This window comes from Xyrauchen texanus, chromosome 23 (genome assembly GCF_025860055.1).
Source record: "Xyrauchen texanus isolate HMW12.3.18 chromosome 23, RBS_HiC_50CHRs, whole genome shotgun sequence".
In the NCBI taxonomy this organism is placed as follows: Eukaryota; Metazoa; Chordata; class Actinopteri; order Cypriniformes; family Catostomidae; genus Xyrauchen; species Xyrauchen texanus.
In genome coordinates, this window is record NC_068298.1 from 6,327,781 (window position 1) to 6,352,169 (window position 24,389).

The 24,389-nt window shown below is 39.2% G+C and overlaps 1 protein-coding gene across 2 annotated transcripts; it reads left to right on the forward strand.

Annotated features, from left to right (window-relative positions):
- The first annotated feature begins 884 nt into the window (after positions 1-884).
- Positions 885-24,274, forward strand: LOC127617143 (protein diaphanous homolog 1-like). Of its 2 annotated transcripts, XM_052089052.1 has the most exons (13): positions 892-1,005; positions 2,189-2,329; positions 9,183-9,685; positions 10,754-10,815; positions 13,942-14,044; positions 18,193-18,278; positions 18,501-18,601; positions 18,843-18,913; positions 19,074-19,181; positions 19,477-19,547; positions 20,470-20,587; positions 20,664-20,828; positions 21,295-24,274. In XM_052089052.1, exons 2-13 carry the CDS (start codon positions 2,305-2,307, stop codon positions 22,858-22,860), a joined length of 2,979 nt encoding a protein of 992 aa, XP_051945012.1. In that variant the 5' UTR covers positions 892-1,005; positions 2,189-2,304; the 3' UTR covers positions 22,861-24,274. The 2 variants fall into 2 exon arrangements, with proteins under 2 accessions (XP_051945013.1, XP_051945012.1); XM_052089053.1 differs by lacking the exon at positions 2,189-2,329 and having other exon boundaries at positions 885-1,005.
- Positions 24,275-24,389: the final 115 nt, after the last annotated feature.

Sequence of the window (24,389 nt, forward strand, 5' to 3'; positions counted from 1 at the left end):
ACAGAAGCTGGATTTAAACTGGCATTAAGATGCATTTATACAGACTGTTTAATGCTGCTCAGAGCAGGCATGAATGCATTTACAAAGATATTACACTTGCACACATAATATGAGATTATTTTTAATAAAATTTTACATTTTAAATATAAATGTTTTATAAAGAAATGCGTGAAATGAATGAAAATATGATTTTATACCTTATTAAACTAAGTTATTAAATGTAAGTTCTATCATGAAAAAAACAAAACAAAACAAAGTTTAAGGCCGCTCTAAGCTGGGTTAGAGCAGGCTTCATTTAGACTGGCTTTTATGCTGCACTGCGTTTTTACACCGAATTTTAAGCAGGCACAGAGCAGGAGTAACTCTCCTGTGTAAAGATGCCTCAAGACATGTTTGGCCTAAAGAAAATCTAATTCAATATGTTGCATGATACTACTTTTACTTTGTTATTAATACTTCATTTATTCTGTGTTTTCTATGCTCAGTGAATCCGTGAAACGAAATAGGGATCCTACTACGACGAAGGCTTCATGAATATTAATTAGGTCGCGTTAACGTTGCCTATTAACTTCCATAGAGTGTCCAGGCACGGCACCTGATTAATATTTATGATGATGTGATATAGGGTTGAGGTCGGAAAGTAGTACTACTGACACATGTGTAGTATGCCATTACGAACTCAGCCTAGGATTCGTAATGCTTTTCAGCTGCCGTTTAGACGAACGTCACGATGCGTAATTAATATTCATGAACAAAGTCTTCGCAGTAGTAGGATTGGAAAATTCGCCTATGGAAACCCAATGAGCGTATCAGGTGTTTTTGCGCATGTGCAAGTCAAGAGAGCGCACCAAAAGTTTGGGAGTTTTTTTCCCAGTGCATGGAGTTGTATGACAGGACTGTTTGGGATAATTTTCTACTAATAGACACGCGGGAGATTTATTCGCAGCAGACGGGAATTTTTTATAATCTAAATTGGATTACATGCGTAATGATTCGAAACAAAACGTAAGTACTTTTTTATATTTGTGATTTATTTAACCCTGTATGCTGCTTATTCTGGTGATCTTTAATATGGACTTGAGGTGCTTTTCAGTTTAATCATATCATTGTATTTCCATCTTAACTGGAACCATGTGCCATTTTATCTGGTCCAGAAATTGTGTTTTGAGGATATTTTACGCGCACTCGCCACCGAATGTTTGTGCTGATTTTTTTACTGCTTTCAATGGAGTTTGAAGAAGTGGAGGGTGTGTTTTCCCTATATGCTCCGAAATAATAGACTTCCCACAAAGCAAATAAATTTGTTATAAACGTTTGCTGCAGATACACATTTTCCATTTCCAAAGAAATCTTATTTTTAATTTCCGGTTATTGACTTCTGAGTAAGAAAGGTTACTCAATAGTCATTAACCTGATTAAAATACAAGTAATTTCTGTAAGACTGTCACAATGGGTCATTAATGCGTCTTCTGCCTTGACGTTCTGATTTATATTTATTTTTGTCCGTTTTGGTCTTGCAGATGTTTCATTTTTTCAAGGGTTGGCGCGCGCTCAGGTGGCATTGGAGATAATTAAAAGGGACCGTTCACACAGGACGCTTCAGCTCTGTTTTATTTATTTATTTATTTACTTATTTATTTTTACGTTTACATGCTAAAGACGAGCTGTTGTCGAGCCTCGAGCAATACATTTTAAAATGTTGCTTTTAAAAACGCGTCTCGTGACTCCGTGAGCTGCGTTTCATTCCTTTGCGTTCCGTCTCGCTGTTTTTGAACGCAAAACGCGTCCTGCGTGAACGGCCCCGTACTTTGCAAATGTTTGGGCTTTTTGAGATTATCGGCATTGTCAGTGAGCTCATTGTTTCAGTTTCCAAATACACCGACTGCTTTGTCACATTTTATGGTTTAAACTGTTTTCGAGTGTTGTGTAACAAATGCTCATTTAAAATTGCGAATATGTCTCATTAGCTGTCAACCCAATTATTTTTTTTAAAGTGACAGTTCGCACCAATATGTAATTTATGTTATTATTTATTCGGGGGTGAATAAACCCTGAATGTTGCTAAATAAATAAATAAAATGTTGCTCTAAACCTGTCTGCATTTCTTCTGTGGAGCACAAAAGATATTTTGTAGAATGTTTGAACAGTTTTTTTTTTCTTTTTTTTTTTCTCTCTATACAAATGAAAGTCAGTGAGTTCCAAAGCAACACTGGACACCATTGACTTTAACTAAATGGACAAAAGAAAAGGAAAAAAAAAGAAATTTTTCAAGATATCATCTTCTATGTTCCACAGAAGAAATAAATGCTTACATTGGAGCAACATGGGGGTGAGTAAATGATGACAGAATTTTGATTTTTCTGTGAGCTATCACTTTAAGAAATCTGCCATTGAAAACCGATGGATCGTTAGTCTGAATACTGGAGAGATATATGCTCCCTCGATGCCTTTTGTGGTGTGCAGATTTAAAAGTATTAATATGTGCTCAACATCAATTCCAGTTAAATCATGTTTGTTTTTGGACTGTGGACATTCTTATTTGCTTTGCCAGTAATACTGAATCAGTGTCGTCTCTACTTTTTCTCTTTTCTGTCATTGTACTGTGGCCTCATTCACATCAATTAGAAAACTGGACTGCAGCAATGAACAACATGTAGGGTGAGCACCACACCTTGAACCCTTTTGAAAGATTAACCTGAGCTCAAACTGTAAAGAGCTTCACGTTCACTGGCAGCAGCACAAGTAGAGAGGGATGCTCATACTCCTCATAGACACCCTCATGTTAATTGGGGGACAAGAGTTGCCAGGTGCCTGAGCCCATAGGGTAACTTTGGTTGTGTTACTGCTGTAAACAACCTCATTGTATGTTGATTGGAGCTCTTGTTCTTAAAGCACGCAGGTGAGGATGAATTGCATGATCTCATCTTATTACCCGTGTTTGATGATAGCAGTAGTTTGTGAACGTAGTGTGATAAACATCCGATCTGGAGATGATTTAAGGCCTTGGAGGGTCAGGATGACTCTAACTGAACATCAGACAGTAGATGTACAATGTTTTGTTTTGGATTTGAGAATCAACTCAAACTGATATCTAATTGACATGTACTAAACTCAGCGAAAAAAGAAACGCCCCTTTTTCAGCACAGTGTATTTTAAAGATAATTTTGTAAAAATCTAAATAACTTTACAGATTTTTATTGTAAAGGGTTTAAACTATGTTTTTCATGCTTGTTCAGTGAACCATAAACAATTAACATGCACCTGCGGAACGGTTGTTAAGACACTAACAGTTTACAGACGGTAGGCAATTAAGAAAATTATAAAATTATAAAAAATTAGGACACTAAAGAGACCTTTCTACTGACTCTGAAAAACACCAAAAGAAAGATGCCCATGGTAATTGCTCATCTGCATGAATGTGCCTTTGGCATGAGGACTGCAGATGTGGCCAGGGCAATAACATTGCAATGTCTGTACTGTGAGATGCCTAATGCCTCCTACACACTACACGACTTTCAAAGACTGCAGCTGTATTCAGTCAAAACAGTTATTTCACATTTGGAATCGCAGACTGGTCCAGATATTTAACATCATATATATCTTGCTGACATCGGCGATGCATCAGCGCTTCTTTCAAATCGCTTCTTTGATTGTCCATACATTGTGATCTGCGCCCATGGGAGCGAGCTCCAATTTGCCTATGATTTTGGACTATTGTTGGGGATCTCCACAAAACTGTTGGCGAGCAGAAATCGGGCTTAAAATAGTGTAGTGTAAACTCTGCATAAGACAGCACTACAGTAACGACAGCTGATTGTCCTTGCACCACCTGTAACAAAATCTGCACAGGATCGGTATATCCGAATATCACACCTAAGGGACTGGTACAGGATTGCAACAGCAACTGTCCGATTTACACCAGGAAGTCACAATCCCTCCATCAGTGCTCAGACTGTCTGCAATAGGCTGAGAGAGGCTGGACTGAGGGCTTGTAGGCCTGTTGTAAGGCAGGTCCTTACCAGACATCACTGGCCCTGTGGGCACAAACCCACCAGGCAGGACTGGCAAAAAGTGTTCTTCACTGATGAGTCGCAATTTTGTGTCTCTAGGGTTGATTGTCGGACTCATGTTTATTGTCGCAGGAATGAGTGTAACACCGAGGCCTGTACTCTGGAGTAGGATCGATTTGGAGTTTGAGGGTCCGTCATGGTCTGGGGCGGTGTGTCACAGCATCATCGGACTGAGCTTGTCACTGTAGGCTATCTCAACGCTGTGAGTTACAGGGAAGACTTCCTCCTCCCTCGTGTTGTACCCTTCCTGCAGACTCATCTTGACATGACCCTCCAGCATGGCAATGCCACCAGCCATACTGCTCGTTCTGTGCATGATTTCCTGCAAGACAGGAATGTCAGTGTTCTGCCATGACCAGCAAAGAGCCCAGATCTCAATCCCATTGAGCATGTCTGGAACCTGTTGGATCAGAGGGTAAGGGCTAGAAATTCCCAGACATTTCCCTAGAAGTGTGAGGTAGCATCTCACAGCAAGAACTGGCAAATCTGGTGCAGTCCATGAGGAGGAGATGCACTGCAGTACTTAATGCAAATGGTGGCCACACCAGAATGTTACTTTTAATTTTGACCACCTTTGTTCAAGGACACATTATTCAATTTCTATAAATCTCATGTCTGTGAAACTTGTTCAGTTTCAGTGTCATACAAATATTTAAACATTAATTTTGCAGAAAATAAAAGCAGTTGAAAGTGAGAGGATGTTTCTTTTTTTGAGTTTATATAATTTAACTTTTATCAACATTTAGGATAGAATTTACAATTCCAGTCAGAAGTTTATTAAAGTCATTAAAACTAATTTTTTAACCACTCCACAGATTTCATATTAGCAAACTATAGTTTGGGCAAGTTTTTTCAATAATTGTTTACAGGCAGCTTGTTTTACTTTTATTTGACCATATCACAATTCCAGTGTGTCAGAAGTTTACATTCAATAAGTTAACTGTGCCTTTAAGCAGCTTTATGAAAATTATGTCATGCCTAATTTAGCTTCTAATTGGAGTCAATTGGAGGTGTACCTGTGGATGTATTTTAAGGCCTACCTTCAAACTCTGTGCCTCTTTCCTTGACATTATGGGAAAATCAAATGAAATCCACCAAGACCTCCACAAGTCTGGTTCATCCTTGGGAGCAATTTCCAAATGCCTGAAGGTCCCATGTTCATCTGTACAAACAATAGTATGCAAGTGTAAACACCATGGGACCATGTAGCCATCATACCGCTCAGAAAGGAGACTCATTCTGTCTCCTAGAGATGGTTGTTGACTTCAGGAGAGCACAGAGTGACCACTCTCCACTGAACATCAACGGCTCCTCTGTGGAGGTTGTCAAGAACCTCACCTGGTCCCTCAACACCAGCTCTATTACCAAGAAAGCCCAGCAGCATCTCTACTTTCTTCGAAGGCTGTGAAAAGCACCCCCCCATCCTCACTACATTCTATAGAGGGACTATTGAGAGCATCCTGAGCCTGGTTGCATCACTGCCTGGTTTGGGACTTGCACCGTTTCGGACCGCAAAGCACTGCAGAGGATAGTGAGGACAGCCGAGAAGATCATCAGGGTCTCTCTTCCCTCCATCAAAGACAATGCTGCATCTGCCAGCATTGTGGCTGACAACACACACACCCCTCACACAAACTCGTCACCCTCCTGCCATCTGGCAAGAGGTACCGAAGCATTCGGGCCCTCACGGCCAGACTGTGTAACAGCTTCTTCCCCCAAACCATCAGACTCCTCAATACTCAAAGACTGATCTGACACATGCACACCTGTACACCATCCAACTTTTGCACATGTCCAGAGTTGCACATAATTCATTGTCACTTTATACCTGGCTGTTACACTATTTCATAGTATGTTTTCTTTTTTTACATTTGGCATTTTTAGAAAATGTCATTTTTTGCACTACTCTGATTACAAATGTGTACTGGTCAGCGCTGCACTGTCTCATTGTGCCAATTGTCCTGTTCCTTTTTAGTAATTATTGTACTGTTCCATACATTTTGCACATACACTTTATGTAGGAATGTGTAGGTCTTATTTAGTCTGTGTAGTCTCATGTGGTTCTGTTTGTCCTATGTTGTTGTATGTAGCACCATGGTCCTGGATGAATGTTGTCACATTTCGCTGTGTACTGTACTAACTGTATATGGTTGAACGACAATAAAAACCACTTGACTTGAATGTAGTTTGGTGCGAAAAGTACAAATGAATCCCAGAACAACAGCAAAGGACCTTACAACCCGTTTCCTCCAGCACCGTTTATGCTGGAGGAAACGGGTAGACAAGTATCTATATCCACAGTAAAACAAGTCCTATATTGACACAACCTGAAAGGCTGCTCCGCAAGGAAGAAGCCACTGCTCCAAAACTGCCCTAAAAAGCCAGACTACAGTTTGCAAGTGCACATGGGGACAAAGATCTTACTTTTTGGAGAAATGTCCTCTTGTCTGATGAAACAAAATGACCATTATGACCATTGTTATGTTTGGAGGAAAAAGGGTGAGGCTTGCAAGCCGAAGAACACCATCCCAACCGTAAAGCATGGGGGTGGCAGCATCATGTTTTGTGGGGTGCTATGCTGCAGGAGAGACTGGTGCACTTCACAGAATAGATGGCATCATGAGGAAGGAAAATTATGTGGATCTAGTGAAGCAACATCTGAAGACTTCTCTAGCAACAAACATGCATAATTTCTGCCCTGTCCTGCTCCGCAAGCGTTGCCTCTTTTTCCCTGCATGTGTGTAGACCTGAAGCGCCGCATGAGTTAATGTGGTTTCAAAGCACCTTTTAGACATAATGTTTTTCCCTTCTAAATGTATCTTTATTAATCAGCATGTTACGAGCCTTTAATAATAACAAATCAATTTTGTGAAAATGATTTAGATGTCTGGAGTGGATAAGGAAAGACTAAAATGACTAGTTGGTAGATTAGTCTCACTTTAATGAAAATATACAAATGTTTTTTACATTTAAAAAAAAAAAAAAAACGTTTTCTAAATTTTCTCTCGGGACACCCCTGAACCCACATTCAGCATCATTCCACAGTCACAAGGGCTTCTATGCCCCATACTTGGGTATCTGAATCTAAAGAAATATAAAAAATTTCATTTTAATGTAAAAATATTCCAACAAATACAGACTGCTGTCACTATGCTTCAGAACAAACAGATGATCTTTTAACATTCATTTTCAATTGATAAATGGTAAAAGACGGTAAAATTGGTAAAGATCCCACAGACCCCTCTGCTTTGGCCGTCTATGGACCCCCCACCCGTGCAGTTTAGTAGAGAATCTTGACCGTTTAGAATTTTTTTAAATTTTTTTATTTATTTTTTTTTTTTATTTTTTATTTTCCTCCAACTTTGAAAAAAAGAAAGTGCAATGTGTAAATGTATATCGTGATAAATATCGATATCAGTGATTAACAATTTTGGCCATATCGCCCGGCCCTGCATACAATGCAAGTGAATGGATGCCACAATTGAATCTCCAAAAATCACAGCACAAAAGTAACCCATACGACTCCAGTGGTTAAATCAATGTCTCCAGAAGCAATTTGATAGGCGTGCATGAGAAACACAGCAATATTGAAGTTAATTTTTACTATAAATTCTCTTCATGCTTAGTCGGGCTGCACTTTCACATTCTTCTTTTGTGTTTTTGGTGATTTCATAAGAAGTTTGGTGATTCTGCATGAATACACCCACTACTGGGCAGGAGGAAGAATTTCAAGCAAAAATTTACTTAAATATTGCTCTATTTTTCACCCACACCTATTAAATCACTTTAGAAGAAATTAGTCCTATGGATTACCTTTTATGCTGCCTTTATGTGATTTTTGGAGTGTCAAATTTTTGTCACCCATTCACTTGTATTGTATGGACCTACAGAGCTGAAATATTCTAAACAAAAAATCTTAATGTGTGTTCTGCAGAAGAAAGAAAGTCAAACACATCTGGGATGGCATGAGGGCAAGTAAATGATGAGAATTTTAATTTTTGGGTGAACTATCCGTGTAATCAGTTCTGCAATGTGACCGATGGTTTGTTAAAAATATTTGTAAAGGAAATAAATAAATGAATGAATTTGAAGAGAGTCTGTTTGTGCTGTGTTATATGGATCAATGTTGTGCCATTTTTATTTTTTTGTCCTGATCTATTGTTATATAAAATAAAAAAAAAACAAATGCATTTCAGACAAAACAATTACTTGAATACACCTCTTGATGAACATGTTTTCAATTACTGAGTTCAAAATCCTTTTGATATGTTTTCTTCTGGGGCTTAAACATGTCGTGTGGTGTAACTCGCAGTGGGGGAAAAAATGTAAAAGCTGAAAAAACGAATACACGTTTGCACGAGTTGTGCAGAATAAAAATTTACTGTTATTTCTTATACAAAATAAGAAATTAAACCATTTTTTTATTGTTAATATTTGAGAAACATTTATCCACCAAATTGAAGTCATGTGGTGTAACCGATATATAGGTAGTAACTTTGTTGTCGTGTGAAAAAAAAAAAAAAAAAAGAAAAGAAAAAAAAATTTTAGGACCCATTTAGACGATCAAGACTGTTTTAAAAGTCTGATATTTTGACATTTTTATGGAAAGGGAAATTTTTGTTCAGGTCATAAGGTGTAACCCAGAGAGATCTTTGTCGATATTTATGACTCTTAATTCTTAATATTTTAAAAAAACTTTCAAAAAAGTTACCTTGAAAAATGCAGTATGTATGAAACTTTGGAAATCAATGTTTAATGACCAAGTTGTGTGTACAGTCATAGTCAAGGGGCAAGAATGTATTTTAATACCTTGATACACTACATGACATTTTTAAAAGTCTAGATTTATTCATAGAAAAAGCAGTAATTATCATTTTTAATTTATGAAACCATATTGACGCAAATATTACATTTCTATGAACTTGACGTGTTTTAAACTTAATTTTAAAAGATGTCTCGCCTTGTACAACCTCTTTGTCAATGATCCATATGGTGTCGTATTTTTCTTATGTGAGAAACAATCTTATATATGTAATACAAATTTATACTTATCAGATTTGTGTATCTGTTGTTTCCTACATCATTCTAACAATCTTGTTTCCCCCCCTACAGATATACATCAGAAACGTAACAGCAGGCAGTCTCAAACTAGTGCGAGCAGACAGTGCTGCCTTCTGGACTTTGCATCTGTGGATATTCACATTGTTTCCATTCGATTTCTGGGACTTCATGGAACGTACCTTGACAGTTCTGGCACTCAGGAACAGGAAGTGAGAGTCATGGCTGCCATCCCTGTCCCACCACCCCCAATCCCCCCTCCTCCTCCTCCTCCACCACCACCCCCTTCTGCCCCAACCTGTGGCCTGACCCGTGTGGACTCCGGCCGCAAACAAAGGCTTCGCAACCTCAACTGGGAGCGGATACCAAAAGAGCGCGTAGAGGGCCGTAATAGTGTGTGGAGTGGCTCCCTGAATGAGGATGATGACTTCCGTATTGACCTGAATTCTTTGGATGAGCTCTTTGGGCAGAAAGAAGGCAGCAATCCAGACAGGGCCAAAAGCTTTCGCCGAAATTTGCTGTCCTGCAGATCTCCCCAAGAAACTAGCATTGACAAAGTAAGCTCAAATTCATATTGCGTTATTTACCACAAAGTAAAAACACTGCAGTGCTTTGGTAAATCTTAATAGGGTTTGAAAACGCCATTTTGAAAGATTATATAGAAATTTAAGCTCTTTCAAAGGCCATTTTGTGTATTTCTCAATATTTTTCTCATTTACCTAGCTTTGATCGCTGACATGGTATTAAATAAAACATACTACTACTACTACTCTCATTTACCTTATCTTTTTGATTAAGCTATAAACTGCAGGTTATTAGGGCACTGTTTTACATTCAATTAATTGTAAACAAAGCATGTTTCATTAAGAGAGAGTTTGATTGGTTAGTTCACCCAAAAATGAAAGGTCTCATCATTTACTCGCCCTCATGCCATCCAAGATGTGTATGACTTTCTTCAACTGAACAAACAAAGATTTTAGAAGAATATTTAAGCTCAGTAGGTCCATAAAATACAAGTGAATGGGTGCCAAAATTTTGAAGCTCCAAAATCCACATGAGGACAATATAAAAGTACTCCAGATGACTCTGGTGGTGTAATCCATGTTTTCAGATTTCAGACGTGATATGATATGTGTAGTTGAGAAACAGATCCATATTTAAGTGTCTTTTTTTTGTATTTTATTTTATTGTAAATTCTCCTCCCTGATCAGTCAATCTTTACTACTTTCACATTCTTCTTGCACTTCAGCCCCTACTGGGCAAGGATGAGAATTAAAAGACAAAGACTTAAAAGTGTATCCGTTTCTCACCCACACCTATCATATCGCATCTTAAGACATAGATTGAACCCCTGGAGTCTTATGGATGACTTTTATTTTGCTCTTATGTGGATTTTGGAGCTTCAAAACTTGGGCACCCATTCACTTGCATTGTATGGACATACAGAGCTGAAATATTCTTCTAAAAATCATAATTTGTGTTCTGCAGAAGAAAGTCATGCACATCCAGGATGTCAGGAGGAGTTTTCATTTTTGGGTGAACTATCCCTTTAAGTATAGACCATATATAGGTCACTATTGCAATTTATTCAGATTTAAGTGCTGATTACCAATTGTTCTTTGCAGGTTACACTGCTCGACTCAAAGCGCAGCATGAATGTTGGAATATTTCTACGGCAGTTGAAAATGTAAGTTATTGGTTTAGTTTAACTAATATTAGACAGTTATATATTGGCCAGGCGGATTAATCTGCTGATATTTGGCCATTTTAAGCTTATCTGACTTGTCAATCTTTAATTTAACCATCTTTGTTTTAAAAAATTGTTACTTGAGTAATTAAGTTTTTTTTTTTTATACAATCTATTTAATTGCACAGTGTTATATTCACCATCCTGCTCTCTAGATATCGGTATCTGCACTGACCATTGACTCCTTTCAGTTGACCACTAGTTAAAACAATTGCTACTCGGGGCATCTGAGGCCAAATATTACGTCATATAGTTCCATTTGTTAGAAACAGGAAATGAAGGTGTTGAATATAAAGGAAGTCTTAACACTTTAGATGGGCAGTAGCTGCAGGGTGTGTTTATTTTTCAGCCGTTGTTTGTTGCCATCAAAGTAGTAGATGTGTGAATGAAAAGTTGTCTGAGGACAGATGACAAGTGTTGAGACGATTCGGTCCAATGTTTTTGACAGTCAGTAAAGGTGGTCAAAGGTCACTACTAAAGGTCGCACCTGCTTTGCACCCAACTGAAACATGAGGTGCAGAACCTTGATCTCTGCAGCAACTTGTTAATTTGAAATTTGCACAGACTTCGAATCAGGGCTCCAGTGTGAACATTTCACTCTGATATGCAAAATCAGTTTTGTTCAAATGTGGAGAATTATTTGGGCGAGTATGACGACTGTTGCGTTGGACTTTCAGTGTTGATCGTAAGGATCTTGAGTTTGTCACGTTGCACTGCTCACCTATAGTGTAAATTGATATGCAAATTATGTTTAATACTACAATTGGCTGCTTTTGTGAAAAACTTTACTATTGTGTAACATGATGCGAAATTAACACATTGTGTTAATGCTGGGTCATGCATTACTGGGTCATGCATTACAAGCGTCTATTTAAAGGAATATTCCGAGTTTAATGCAAGTTGACCTCAGTTGAGAGCATTTGTGGCATAATGTTGACTGCCACAAAAATGTATTTAGACTTGTCAGTTCTGTTACAATGAGGCACTTACAATGGAAGTGAATGGGGGGGCCAATCCATATATGTTAAAATACTCACACTCTGTTTCAAAAGTATAGCCACAAAACGCAAACAATATGTGTGTTGATGTGATTTTAGTGTGATATAACTTTCTCTTTAAAGTTATATCCAATTTTACAACTTCATTTGCATGCCATCAAAATGCTGTAAACTCTTTAATCCTGGTAAGCGACGAGTCAAACAACTTTACAGCTCAAACAATACATGAGTTTTAACAAATTATTTTAGCTTCACATTTTTGCCTGTTAAACCCTCATTAATTGGCCCCATTCACTTCCATTGTAAGTGCCTCACCGTAACCTTGATTTTTGCTTCTCTTTTTTTAAAGGAAGGACGAGTCTAAATGGTTTTATGACAATCAGCATTAGGCTGAACTTGTGTTTAATCCAAAATATTATTTTAAGCAACTTGATTAATATTCATGAGCCAAGCCTTCACAAAATCTGCCTTTCAGCTTGTATACCTACTTGAGGAATGTGACATACTGTGCTGTAATATTTATTAGAATAGCCTTCACCTTACTAGGATGTGATAATTGCAGCATGCAGATAGCTAAAAATAAAATCGCTGTCCTTTTCTGCATATTGCGGTGCCGTTTTGTGGTCCATTCTGCATAACGCGGCAGCTCCTTTTAGATTATCGCGGCCCATTCGGCAGATTTTGCGGCCGACCCACCGGCATGCTCTGTTCTTCCGATGACCAGTACGCTCCTGATCGGCCTCAAAGTGTGTCGGCCCACCGGGAAAATGCCCGGTATGCCAGATTACCATTCCAGCCCTGGTGCTAGTGCATATGTTCTGTGCATTTTATTGTGACATTTTAAAGTTGTGCCTTTTTATAAGAGCTAAAAATTTTAACTTGAGGACCCTGAGTGATTCTCAACAAAAATGTGAGCTTAAAGCCTTCTGAATGTCTACGGTAATTTGATCCGTCCAATTTCATGGAAATGTAATCCAGCGTTAAGAGTTCAGACTCTGCTCAGACAGGAAATCATAAGCCATAAATCATTATTTGTCTCTTTGAATGCACTGGTCTTTGTTTTATACAAACAGGTCTGCATTAACATGTCAGCACCTGCATTTCAGAGTAAGCATTTGAGTAAAGCAGTGCCCATATCGGTTTGAAAAGCTTTTCAATGAGTCTGTCTGTCACAACATGTGGAGGAATTAAGGAGAAATCCTCCCACAGACTTCCCCATTTATGTAACCTCACAGAAGAGCACACTTTTGAAGTGCGAGTATGAATTATACTGCGCTGTTGCCAAAGCGGGACTTTGTTGTGTGAGCCACCTTGTACCTTTTCATTATTTCATTTTGAACTCTAAGGTGAACAAGCATGACCCTTTACTAACATTAACAAATACAGGCCATGAAAACAAAAAAACTTAAACCAGTATGGTCTTGCACACCTATTTTTAGACAGGCAAAAGAACCGACCATGTGCTTGAAACATGAGGATAATTTTCTTGTAGCTTTTAAGGTGCAAAATGACAATTATATTGGCAACAAGAAGAGCCTATGATGCCAGGAGGGCCAGATACTATAGTCCTATTCTTGTATCTTCACATTTCAATAAGCTTTAAATATGTAAGTTTGTCTGTGATCAGAAAGGACCAACACTGGAAAAATGACAACTTTTTTTTTTTTGTTTTTGTTGGTTTGTGGAAACAAGCAAAAATCATGTGTACAATAATGCACTTACAATGGAAGTCTACGGGGCAAGGAGATGCACCAAAATATTATGCTTTTCACTTTATATTTCTGCTTGTAAATCCTTCAATACACTTGCCCCATTGATTTCCATTGTAAATGCATTACCGCTTTTGTTTTAGCATGGCATAGATGCTATTGATGTAGCTTGTAGAACCTGTAGTGAACCCAGACTATTCCATAAATTGGTATTTTTCTTATTTAGTTGAGATTGCAATGTTGTCTGGGGGATCGCTGCGAAAAGTCGAACCTACAATTTAAACAACATTTTTACTACATGGGACAGAGAAACTGAATAGAAACACATTTTCATGGGACTCTGTTCTCTCTTCTGTCAGTGCAGCCAATGAGATCGTGGAGGATGTGAGGCAGGGGGCCGGACATCGATACGGAGCCGAGAAACTGACAGAACTCTGCAAGCTTCTGCCTGATAACGAAGAGGTATCATGTTCTCTCTCACATGCAATACTTCCACAAAAACTGAGATATCTGTCATTTCCCCGATTCAATCTGTTTCATATTAGAGAGAATGCACATTTCAACATGATGTCACTTGATTGGAATAACCCCTTTACTCCACACAATCTCAAATTACGGTAGGAATGTAATACTTTCCATCAGGGGCGATTCTAGGGTCAGAGCTTTAGGGGTGCTGAGCACCCAATGAGCCCCACTGCCACCACCCACCCTCTTTTCACACAAAAATAAAAAATATGTCTATTGAAAAATAACTTTATCATTTTAACATTGGTTCAAAATCCAGTTTTTTTTTTTCTTTGTTTTTTTTTTTTTAGACCTTTTCAGAGCACCAGCTTAATTGTGAGAGTTCACACAGACAGCCCCCTGTAACAAACACAAAACCCTCTTCACTCAGCTGCTTTTCCTGACCGTTAACTCCATGTGCCTCCTTTTGTATCAACAGTCATCAGATTGGTTAGATTAGATTCAACTTTATTGTCATTGAACAAAGTAACAGGTACTTGGACAACAAAATGTAATTCATCTTCTGTAAATTATTTACAAAAAAATGGTTCTTGAAAGGCTCTTTTTAGTGTGCCAAACTGAGTATGAGGGTATTGAGACAGCTTTAACTGTTTAGGACCAGTGTCCTTATCCCCTAAGTCTGAACAGCTCTCTTCTGTCTTTGCTGCTTTGGCTTGGTGGTCTCTATGTTGCACTCCCTCTGTCTCTTCATTTCTTTCACTAGTCAATTCCCTCTCATCCCTTACGGACTCTCCCTGTTGTTTTCCTCCTCCTTTATTATGAAAAAATTTGGTGTAAAATAATGTTACAAAAAGTAAATGTAATATAGGCTACTTAATGCCAATAAGTTAGTATAGGAGTATGAGTAGTTACTGTTTTGCTTGCCACTATTCACTATATGTCAATTTATTGTTGTTGTTTCCTCACCTGGTTCTTCCTGCATGCTCTCTCTTTCCCTTTCTCCTTCTCCATCTCCCTCTCTTTCCCTTGGCACTGACAATCATACACAAATATATTGTAGGCAGGAGAGTTGAGGTCAGTTTGTCATGTCACAAAAATGTTATGGAGACCATTTACAGATTCTAAGGATATGATCAATAGGCACACAGAGGCGTGTCATTTTAAATGTCTTTATTATTATTATTATTATTATTATTATTATTATTATTATTATTGGGCTTAGAAACGTTTTTAAATCACAAATTCCTTTCACAAGAGAAGCTGTATTCTCCATTGTGGGTTTGAAATGAATAAAATAAATAAAAGCAGGGGACCATTGCCTAGATAAGTAATTTGATACAACAACAGATAGCTGGTTTGCATTATCTGTTACTTTAGCTTAACACATTTCAGAAGAACGAACAAAAACAAAAAACAAGACGGAGGTCATTATGGACTGTCCCTAGTCTCTCACCTGAATCTGTCTTTTTTCTTTTAAAGAACTGTTGTATGTCCATTGCTCACTGGCAGGCCACACACACACACACACACACACAGAGAGAGAGAGAGAGAGAGAGAGAGAGAGTAATGCTAGGAGTTCAGGAGTTAAGCCTGGTTCAGGTTAAATCCTCTGTGTGTGAGGAATGAATAAATACAGCAAAAGAAAAACATTAAACTTTCTTTTATTGTCTAGTTTGATAGTCAGCCACAACTGAAAAATAACAGATATAAATCTAGGAATGAATAACAATTCATTTAAAAAGCCACAGTGAGTGTTTTCACACATACTGGTAGTATACAGTGATATGTTTGTTTTACTCTGGTCCAAATGCCAGGGCTTCATGTTTCCATGACGACTGACCAGAAAAGACACACGTGATGTCATGTTTACATGACTCCCGATTGTTAAAATGAGTATCAAATTAACGCTAAACTTTACCAACAGGGACACACGTACGCACTACACAGGTACGCAGTTTATTTGTCGCGCTGCTGTTTTTGTTTCACGCTCTAGCAGTTAATAAACAGAACTGCATGCGTCTTGCGGAAGAACATTGTAACCGGCGCTACTTCTCTCCGTTTATGACTATGGATGAGTCACCCAGGTCCTGTGCTACTCCACAGCGGCAGTGACCCGCTGGACTAAAATAGTCCGAAAATTAACACTTATTATAGGTGTACCATGGTGATTCAGGATACTGACTCCAGTACTCACCGATATGGTTTCAGAATCGGAACAACTCTAGGTAAAAGGAAAGAAGTGTGAGACACAGCTTTGGAGCAACTTAGTTGATTCACAACACTACAGAACGGGTTCTCCCTCTGCGTGTGTTTCGCGCCGGATGACGGTCGTGCTGAGCGGTGCAGGTACAGAGGAGAAGTAGAAGAAGAGAAGAGGATGATACCATTTGCTAAGCGGGGGTGTTTTCATTTTCATCCTTAACACATACATTTTAAACCACAAACTACAGAGTATGTTTTGGATATTATTTAACCTTGTCAAAGACTAACAATTTTTAGAATAACAACATTTCTTACTCCAAGTTTTAGGGGTGCTGAGCTCCTTCTTAGGGGTCCTGAAGCACCCCTAAAAAGGGGCTAGACTCGCCCTTGCTTTCCATTCTGTTGGAAAAGTCTTGTTGGACTGATACTTTGAAAGGTTTGCTAAGGCATGCATCACTATTCTTGCTCATACGTAAGGTGAAGGAATTGAACAAACCCCCATCCCTAATTATTCAAATTTTGTGCGCAATTCGGCTTGCACAGTTTGTTACAGACACGAATGATATCCGAAATCATACGGCTCGTTGTGGAGAGGTGTGCTATTACTTTTCTAAGCAATCACACTTACAATTTGCGATTTTATTTTATTTCTTTATTTATTTTTTTTAAAACTGGTGAAAAAAAAATGGAGGGACTTCAGCGACGTTTAGAGACAAGTATATCACAGAATTGGGGGTGGGCTCTTATGATTTAGGCCAATAAGCATCCACCCAGGACTATCTTGCATCCATGTTGCAATGCGCTAAAAACCACTGTAAAACCTTAGGCATAGCAATGCTATAGCAACCTCCCACAACACCCTAGCATCGTGGTGGTGCTTCATGAACCAAGTTCATGAATGTGCATTCTTCTGCCGATACTACAGGACATTGTGCTGAAATACTCTGACAGTGTTTCCTGTGCTACCATTCAGCGGCATTGCAGTACCGCTATTAAATTAGCTGTGCAAAACGTACAGTGCACCAGCGTAGCCCAAATCCTGAACAAATTACTTTTTTCATACTTGAGTGGGTTATTTTGGGTTATTACAGCACGAAACATCCACCGTGACCAGTGTAGACCGATTCCCAAAATAATGGCTCCGAGTTTATTTATTTTGTTTATCTACAACTCAAACACAGCGTGACTGTAGTTTGATTCCTGAAAAAAAAAAATATATGCAAACTGACTTAATTTAAAAAAAAAAAATTAAGTCAGTTCTTTTTAATCTAGAGCTTAAAATGTATAGCGCAACCAGTGTAGCCCAATTCCCCCAAAAATGACACTTTATGAGTTGGGTCTTTTGAATCAACAGCTCATAAAATACAGCGTGACCGCAGTCTGATTCTCGAACAAATGACTTCTATGAGCCAGTTCTTTTGACTCTAACGCACGAAACGGACTGTACACCAGTGTAGCCCGATTCCAGAACAAATAGCTTTTTATGAGTCTGGTCTTTTGAATCAACAGCTCAAATACAGCCTGACTGCAGTTTGAATCCTAAACAAATGACACTTATGAGCCATTTTTATTTTTTTAATCTACAGTACGAAACGTAGAACTCAACAAGTGTAGCCCAATTTCCAAACAAATGAAACTTTGAGTTGGGACTTTTGAATCTACAGCTCAAAAAATACAGCTTGCCTGCAGTCTGATTCCTGAGCAAATTACTCTTATGAGCCAGTTCTTTTGACTCTACTGCACGAAACATACAAGTCATGAGTGTAGCCCAATTCTCAAACAAATGACTAATTTTATGTGTCTGGATTTTTGAATCAACCGCTCAAAGTCAGCGTGACTACAGTCTGAGTCAGTAAATCCAATAAGAATCTCATTTCTAGAACTCCATTCGGAATATAAAACTTTATATGAATCTACTTGTGTTTGTGTTTTCTTTTGTCCAGGAGGCTAGATTGAAAAAGTTCAGTGGTGACCGTAGTTTACTGGCCGAGCCAGATCTTTTCATGCTGTTGCTGGTGGAGTTACCAAGGTAAGAATTCATGACTATATCCTCATCTATTCATTCCCTTTTTCAAAAACCAAACCATTTCCTCTTAACCTTTTACCATAGTTAATGTTCTCCTCAGATGTCTTAAACCATCTGAGCTCATCTGCTCAAGCCCTCCTACATAAACATATCATGATATCTTTTGCTGACTGTTAATTAATCAGCTCTTCCTCTCTTGTTATCATCATCATGTGACCCCACCAGCTTTCGCATGCTACTGGATGCCATGATCCTCCAGCAGGAGTTTGACCCTGCCGTAACCTCTCTCTGTGTGGCGGCCAGATGTCTGGGGGAGGCGGCTCGAGGTAAATAGTCAGTGGGGGGCCAATGGTCCTGCTTTCAGTAGGTTTGTTTGGGACTGTTGCAGCTCTGAAACCTTTAGCTTCCCTCCTAAATCAATTTCACATGTACGCAACAAAGTATCAGAGATATAGTTTTTTTTCATGGGGGTCTTTTATGGAATTTTGGATCTGATGTTTAATGGAATAAGTGGAACCTGATGCAAGGTGTAATTGATGTGGTTGATGTTCATGTGGTGATGTGTAGAGTTGCTGAGCTGCCCCGAGCTTCACTCCATCCTGCGACTGGTGCTCAAGGCAGGAAACTATATGAATGCTGTAAGTGTTTTGCATTCATTTATGTTAAAGGTTCAAATCATGTCTTTCTGTGGCACTCAAAATGAGATGTAAAAGCCTTTTATTATGCCATTATTGATAAGGAATAGTTTGAAAAATCTGCACCTTTTTGGAGTACTATTGAGTTATCTTGTCTCCACAGGGAGGTTACGCTGGGAATGCTGCTGGATTCAGGATTTCCTCTTTACTCAAACTGGCCGACACCAAAGCCAACAAACCAGGCATGAACCTCTTGCATTTTGTTGCCATGGTAAGTGCTTTCGGTAATCACATTTTTCAAACATCATGTCACAGTAGCTTCACTTTCATTTCTTCAAAGTGAGTAACATAACTACATGAACTAAGGCAAACAAACGGTGGCTGTTAAGGAAGAAATCCTTAGTGTCCATTGCTATGTTTGGATTGGAATGCTAGTGCACTGCATACTGCACAGTATACAAAGAACTGAATAGAAGACATTTATAGTTTGAATTGAACTAAGTGCATTGGAACAGATTAAGAGTGACTTGATCAAAATCATCAAGTGTCTTGATTTGTCCCTACAGGAGGCGGTGAAGAAGGATAAAGACTTGCTGATGTTTCCCAGCCACTTGAGTCACGTCGCTCCAGCTTCAAGGTCAGCATACAAACAAGCCACTGATAACGTTATAATTCTCCAAACTCCCAGTCTAGCAGAATTAATCCCACAAAACCTGTCAAGATCATGCTGCAGTCACATTTCACCCCAAAAGGACAAGAAAAAAATTAATGAAACCCATTTTGCTAAAAGAAAATAAAGGTTATATTTAAGACCATGTACGATAAAGAACATTTTATTGTTTAAAATGCAAAACAATAAAAATCTCATTGTCGTTAGTGTAAATGCGAAAATTGTGGAGCATTTATATTGCAAAGTATTATTTGTTGTGCTGTGTTTTGTGCTAGCACATTTTTGTTCCCGGTCAAAAATGACCGGCCCACTAAGATTGTTTTTAAATCTGTGAAATTGCATATAGTATCAAGTTATTGCATTAGATATTTTTTTAGTAATTGTGACTGGTTTTGTACTTGTTTCGTGTGTGTATATATTAATATATAACCACTTGATCTGAGCAAATAGGTGTCATTTAAAGCTTAGAATCTGGACTTTACAATGCAATTTTGAAATAATGATTTTTAATTTGCTGACAAATGACATCTCATTCTCATCATTTGCAAATTTGCTATCACAATTATATTTGGAGTTAGTAAAACCGTAAAAAAGATTAGATGGCGTGTGTGCGTGCGCACCTGTCCGAGGACTTGGTGTGTGCAAACACACATCCACATATGTGCTAATCTAAAGGATTGGGATGCTCCCAAACACTCAATATTTCTGTATTTTGTAGTCTAATCCATTCATCTCCAACAGCCGGTAATTTTTGATTTCACTGTTACACTTGTTTTCCCATAGTCAAGGTATTTTATTCCAGTTGGGATTAGGAAGGATTAGGCAAAAAAATAAAAATAAGGGAAAAAGTTGTCATGGTCAACATAATCACTAGTGTTTTTCTGGTTAGGTTATCAGAAGAGTCTGTTGCAGAGGATCTATCACGATTGCATAGCAGAGTCGCCGAACTCCAAATCAGAGCTCAGACAGACACTGAAATCGAGCGACAGACGAGAACTTTTCTGAAGGTATTCACCCTTCGACTTCTAGTCAAATAATTTATGTTAAAATTAATGTATGTAAGTTCATAATTTCTTTGTTTAGGTGGCAGACGTGAGGCTGAAAGAAGCAGCTGATGAGGTGGAAATCTTACAGAATGCTAGTAAAGCCCTCGTGGAGTTCTTCTGTGAAGATGAAAATTCCTTCAAACTAGAGGAGGCCTGTCATATCTTCCAGTGCTTCTGCCAGCGATTCCAAAGAGCTGTGCGGGTGAGCATGTTACCATGTGTAGTTTTACTACAAAATAGCTACAGAAGTCTGTATTTTGATATTTGACAATATTCCATGTACGGTGTATCTTGATGGATCTGTATTTGTAGGCATATTTTTATGCACCAATACAACATTGGTGGCTCAGCGGTTAAGGCTCTGGGTTACTGACCGAAAGGTCGGGGGTTCAAGCCCCAGCACTGCCAAGATACCACTGTTGGGGCCCTTGAGCAAGGCCCTTGACCCTATCTGCTCCAGGGGCACTGTTTCATGGCTGACCCTGCGCTCTGACCTCTGCATAGTTGGGATATGCAAACACAAATGCATTTCATTGGCTCTGTACCTGTACTCTGCACAATGACAATGAAGTTGAATCTTAATCTTAATATTTATGTTGCATGTGTCTTTTGAATTTGAAATTAAATAGCCTGTCAATAAACTGACAACTGATTTGTTTTCCTCTCAGGAGAATACAGAGAGGGAGCTACAAGAGCAGCGGCGTGTGGCACGCGAGCGTGAGAATGTGGAAAAGCGTCGTTCCCTTGCCCTCTGCACAGGACTGGAAGTGGAGCACCAATCGGATGACCTGGATCGCGCCCTACAGAGGAGCTTAAGTTACACAGGGACCCGTCGCAGTCTGCGCAGACACTCTCAGTACATCCTCTGCTCTGTCGAGAGCAATATGAAATCTGACAAGCAGCACCCCAACTCTGAGAACGGAACCTTTCATGCTCTCAATCCTGAAGGATTTAGTGGAGTGTCAGAGCTTAGAAGCCACTCGCTACACAAGAATGACACTGTACAAACTGAACAAGGAATAAACAAAGGACTTAGAGTGGGTCAGTGTTTGTCAAGCACCGATTCAACGTGTGGCCTTCAGCGAGGCACAATGGTTACACCAAACAGTATGAAAAGCCATTCTGCGTTGAATACAAGGACAGTCCTCAGTGATGACGCTTTTGTTGCTTTCGGAGAAACGAGTATCACGTCACATCAGCAGGGGGCAGCGAATGTCTTGCCGCTCACAGGACTATCCTCTAACAATGTTTTGAAAGTTGAGAAACAGGTTCAAGATGCCTGTGAAAGGCTGAAGCAGATAGCGACAGATGCTTCGGAGGGCGTTGAGAAGCAGGATCATGTAAATGCCAAAGAGGCTCCATCTGAAAAGGGAGTAACACCAGAGTCAGATGCTGAATCCGCCACAAGTCTGGTAGGAGAGACTTGGTTGAACATCTCTTGCCCTGTTGACGCTAATCCGCCTCTTGCCCGTGAACTTGAGTCCTCTATTCCAGATAGAAGTCGCATTTACCCGCGTGTTGGCGAGACACTTGAGTGCCACACCCTAGTGAGGGGCCTCCGCTCGTACGAGAGCCTTTCGGCAACTGTATCGCGCCCTGCAGCCAATCACTGCTCTAAATGGAAAAAAGAAGCCGAGGAGAGGGATGGTGCTTGCTCGCCACATGCTAATGATTTGCGTGCTATAAAAACGCCCACTCGAGGAAAAACTAAAAGAGGACTGGTACCTCGTGGAGGGCCTTCGAATAGTAGTGGCATTCCAAGGGTGCGCACTAAAGCGGAGCCAACTCATGTCGATGGTTTGTCAGCTAGTCACATATCGCGTCTTTCCCCTACACATTCCACATCTGTACGCTCCTCGTTAATCACACGATTTAACGGTGTCCAAAACGAACTCCAACATAATGCCAGCACAGGGCAGAAGTCGAATGCACAGTCTGAAAAGAAACAAAAGCATAATGCTACAGAGACTGTGAACAAGGACAAATGTCGTGAGCCGTTTGTTCGCGGCTCGCCGTTGCGCGTGTCCAAGCGGCTAGCGTCCAATTCAGGCTCCCAGACGCCCCACGTTATACATAGTCCAACCGCTGCTGTGACCGCCAAGACAATCCGCACGGCCATCATCACTGCAGCCAAGGCTGCAAAGAGTCCAGAGTCTGCATTCACCAAAAGCCTGGCTTCCCGAATCCCAGGTCCTAAAATTCCCAGACCTGCTGCCCAACCCACATGGAGATAATATTTGGTTGATACTTGAACACTTCGAGTAGTGACATTTCATGGTTGTCACATGCTCATCAAAACATTACAATTCGGTCATTTACTCACCATCATATTGTTCCAAAACTGTATGTTGGCCTTTATTCTTTTGAACGCAAAATACATTTTGAAGACTCTGATGGGATTGATCACATTTTCCATGCAGTTACAATGAGTGAGGCTTTCCAAAAAGGACGCAAGAGCATCATAAGTCTTGCGCTATATTCCGAGTCTTCTGAAGCCATACAAACCAAACATAGTGAATCATTCTTTGGAGTCTTATCTTTTCAATGAATCAGTTGATCTGGTTCACAAAAAAAAGTGTTGAGTGATTCATTCATGAAACAGACTGACCCGTTCAACTCACTGACTTTTGCACCCTTTTTGAAGCTTGAAAACTTTCCCATTCATTATAATTCCATGGAAAAGAGTGACCAGGACATAATTCAGAATTTCTCCTTTTGTGTTCCATGGAATAAAGTAAGTCATATGGGTTTGGATTGACATCAGGGTGAGTAAAAGATGTCAATGTTAATCTTCCGGTGATCCATTCCTTGAATATATGTGAAAACAAGTAGACTTCCGTTGGTGGACGCCAAGGTTTTTATGTAAACTGTTTACTCGAACTGCATTCTCCTCCTAAAATGCCACCTAAATAAAGAAGCTATTCATTGTGTCTGTTCAGAATGGACAGTACACTGTAATGGATCCTGGACAGAAAGACCGCTACTTTGTAGAGTTCTCCTCTCATTCAGGTCTTGGCTTTAGCCTCTGTTTTCAAGACTTAGCACTGTTCCTAGCTGCATACTCTACCTCTGAACACTAGTGTGCCCTGTGCAGGTAACAGTACACCTCAGAAGGGAAATTTGACATAATTCCTCCCAGAACCTTCTTAGAAAAACCCAGTTTTATGTCTTAAAGAATTTGCCTTGCCGTGTTTTAGCTAGAATGTTACCTTTCTATCATGAGACATTTTATTCAACATCAAAGCAAATTGTGCCCATAGTAAATGACTGAAAACTGAACTCTCGTGTAATTCAGCCCTCTGTGGTCTAATTGATCCTAAACCTGGTGTGGTTTAGGTCAAATTGACTGTGTTTTACAGTTAGGTAAGCAATAGTGAGCTTCAATTTACCATGTGATCAGATAAAATGTACTCAAGATCCCAAAGAAAATATGGTGAAGCAAAATGCATTACACCTGCATATGTACATGTTGTGTTCCCTCACTTTGATGCACTTTAAAGATGAATGAGATTTAATGCTGACAGAAATCGGCGGTTATCTGCTGTACTTTTATGTGTTGTGTTTAAAATATGTTAAATTAACAGAATTGAAAACATAGTTGCCCTTTTGTAATATTTGTATTTGTAAATAAGAAGAATTTGAAATAAAGCATGATTTCATTGTTGCCCCTTCTGCAAGTCAGTTTTTATTTGATATGAATGAAAGATATTCTGTCTGAAGTCATTTTAAAGGAATTTTATTGTCCGCATTTGTGGCATAATGT

Bases quoted from the DNA above. Each gene is read 5' to 3' on its own strand.
- LOC127617143 (XM_052089052.1), top strand. From the start codon at position 2,305: ATGCTTACATTGGAGCAACATGGGG. The intron at 10,816-13,941 runs GTAAGTTATTGG...CTCTTCTGTCAG, and splicing joins TTTCTACGGCAGTTGAAAAT to TGCAGCCAATGAGATCGTGG. The intron at 19,182-19,476 runs GTAAGTGCTTTC...TTGTCCCTACAG, and splicing joins TCTTGCATTTTGTTGCCATG to GAGGCGGTGAAGAAGGATAA.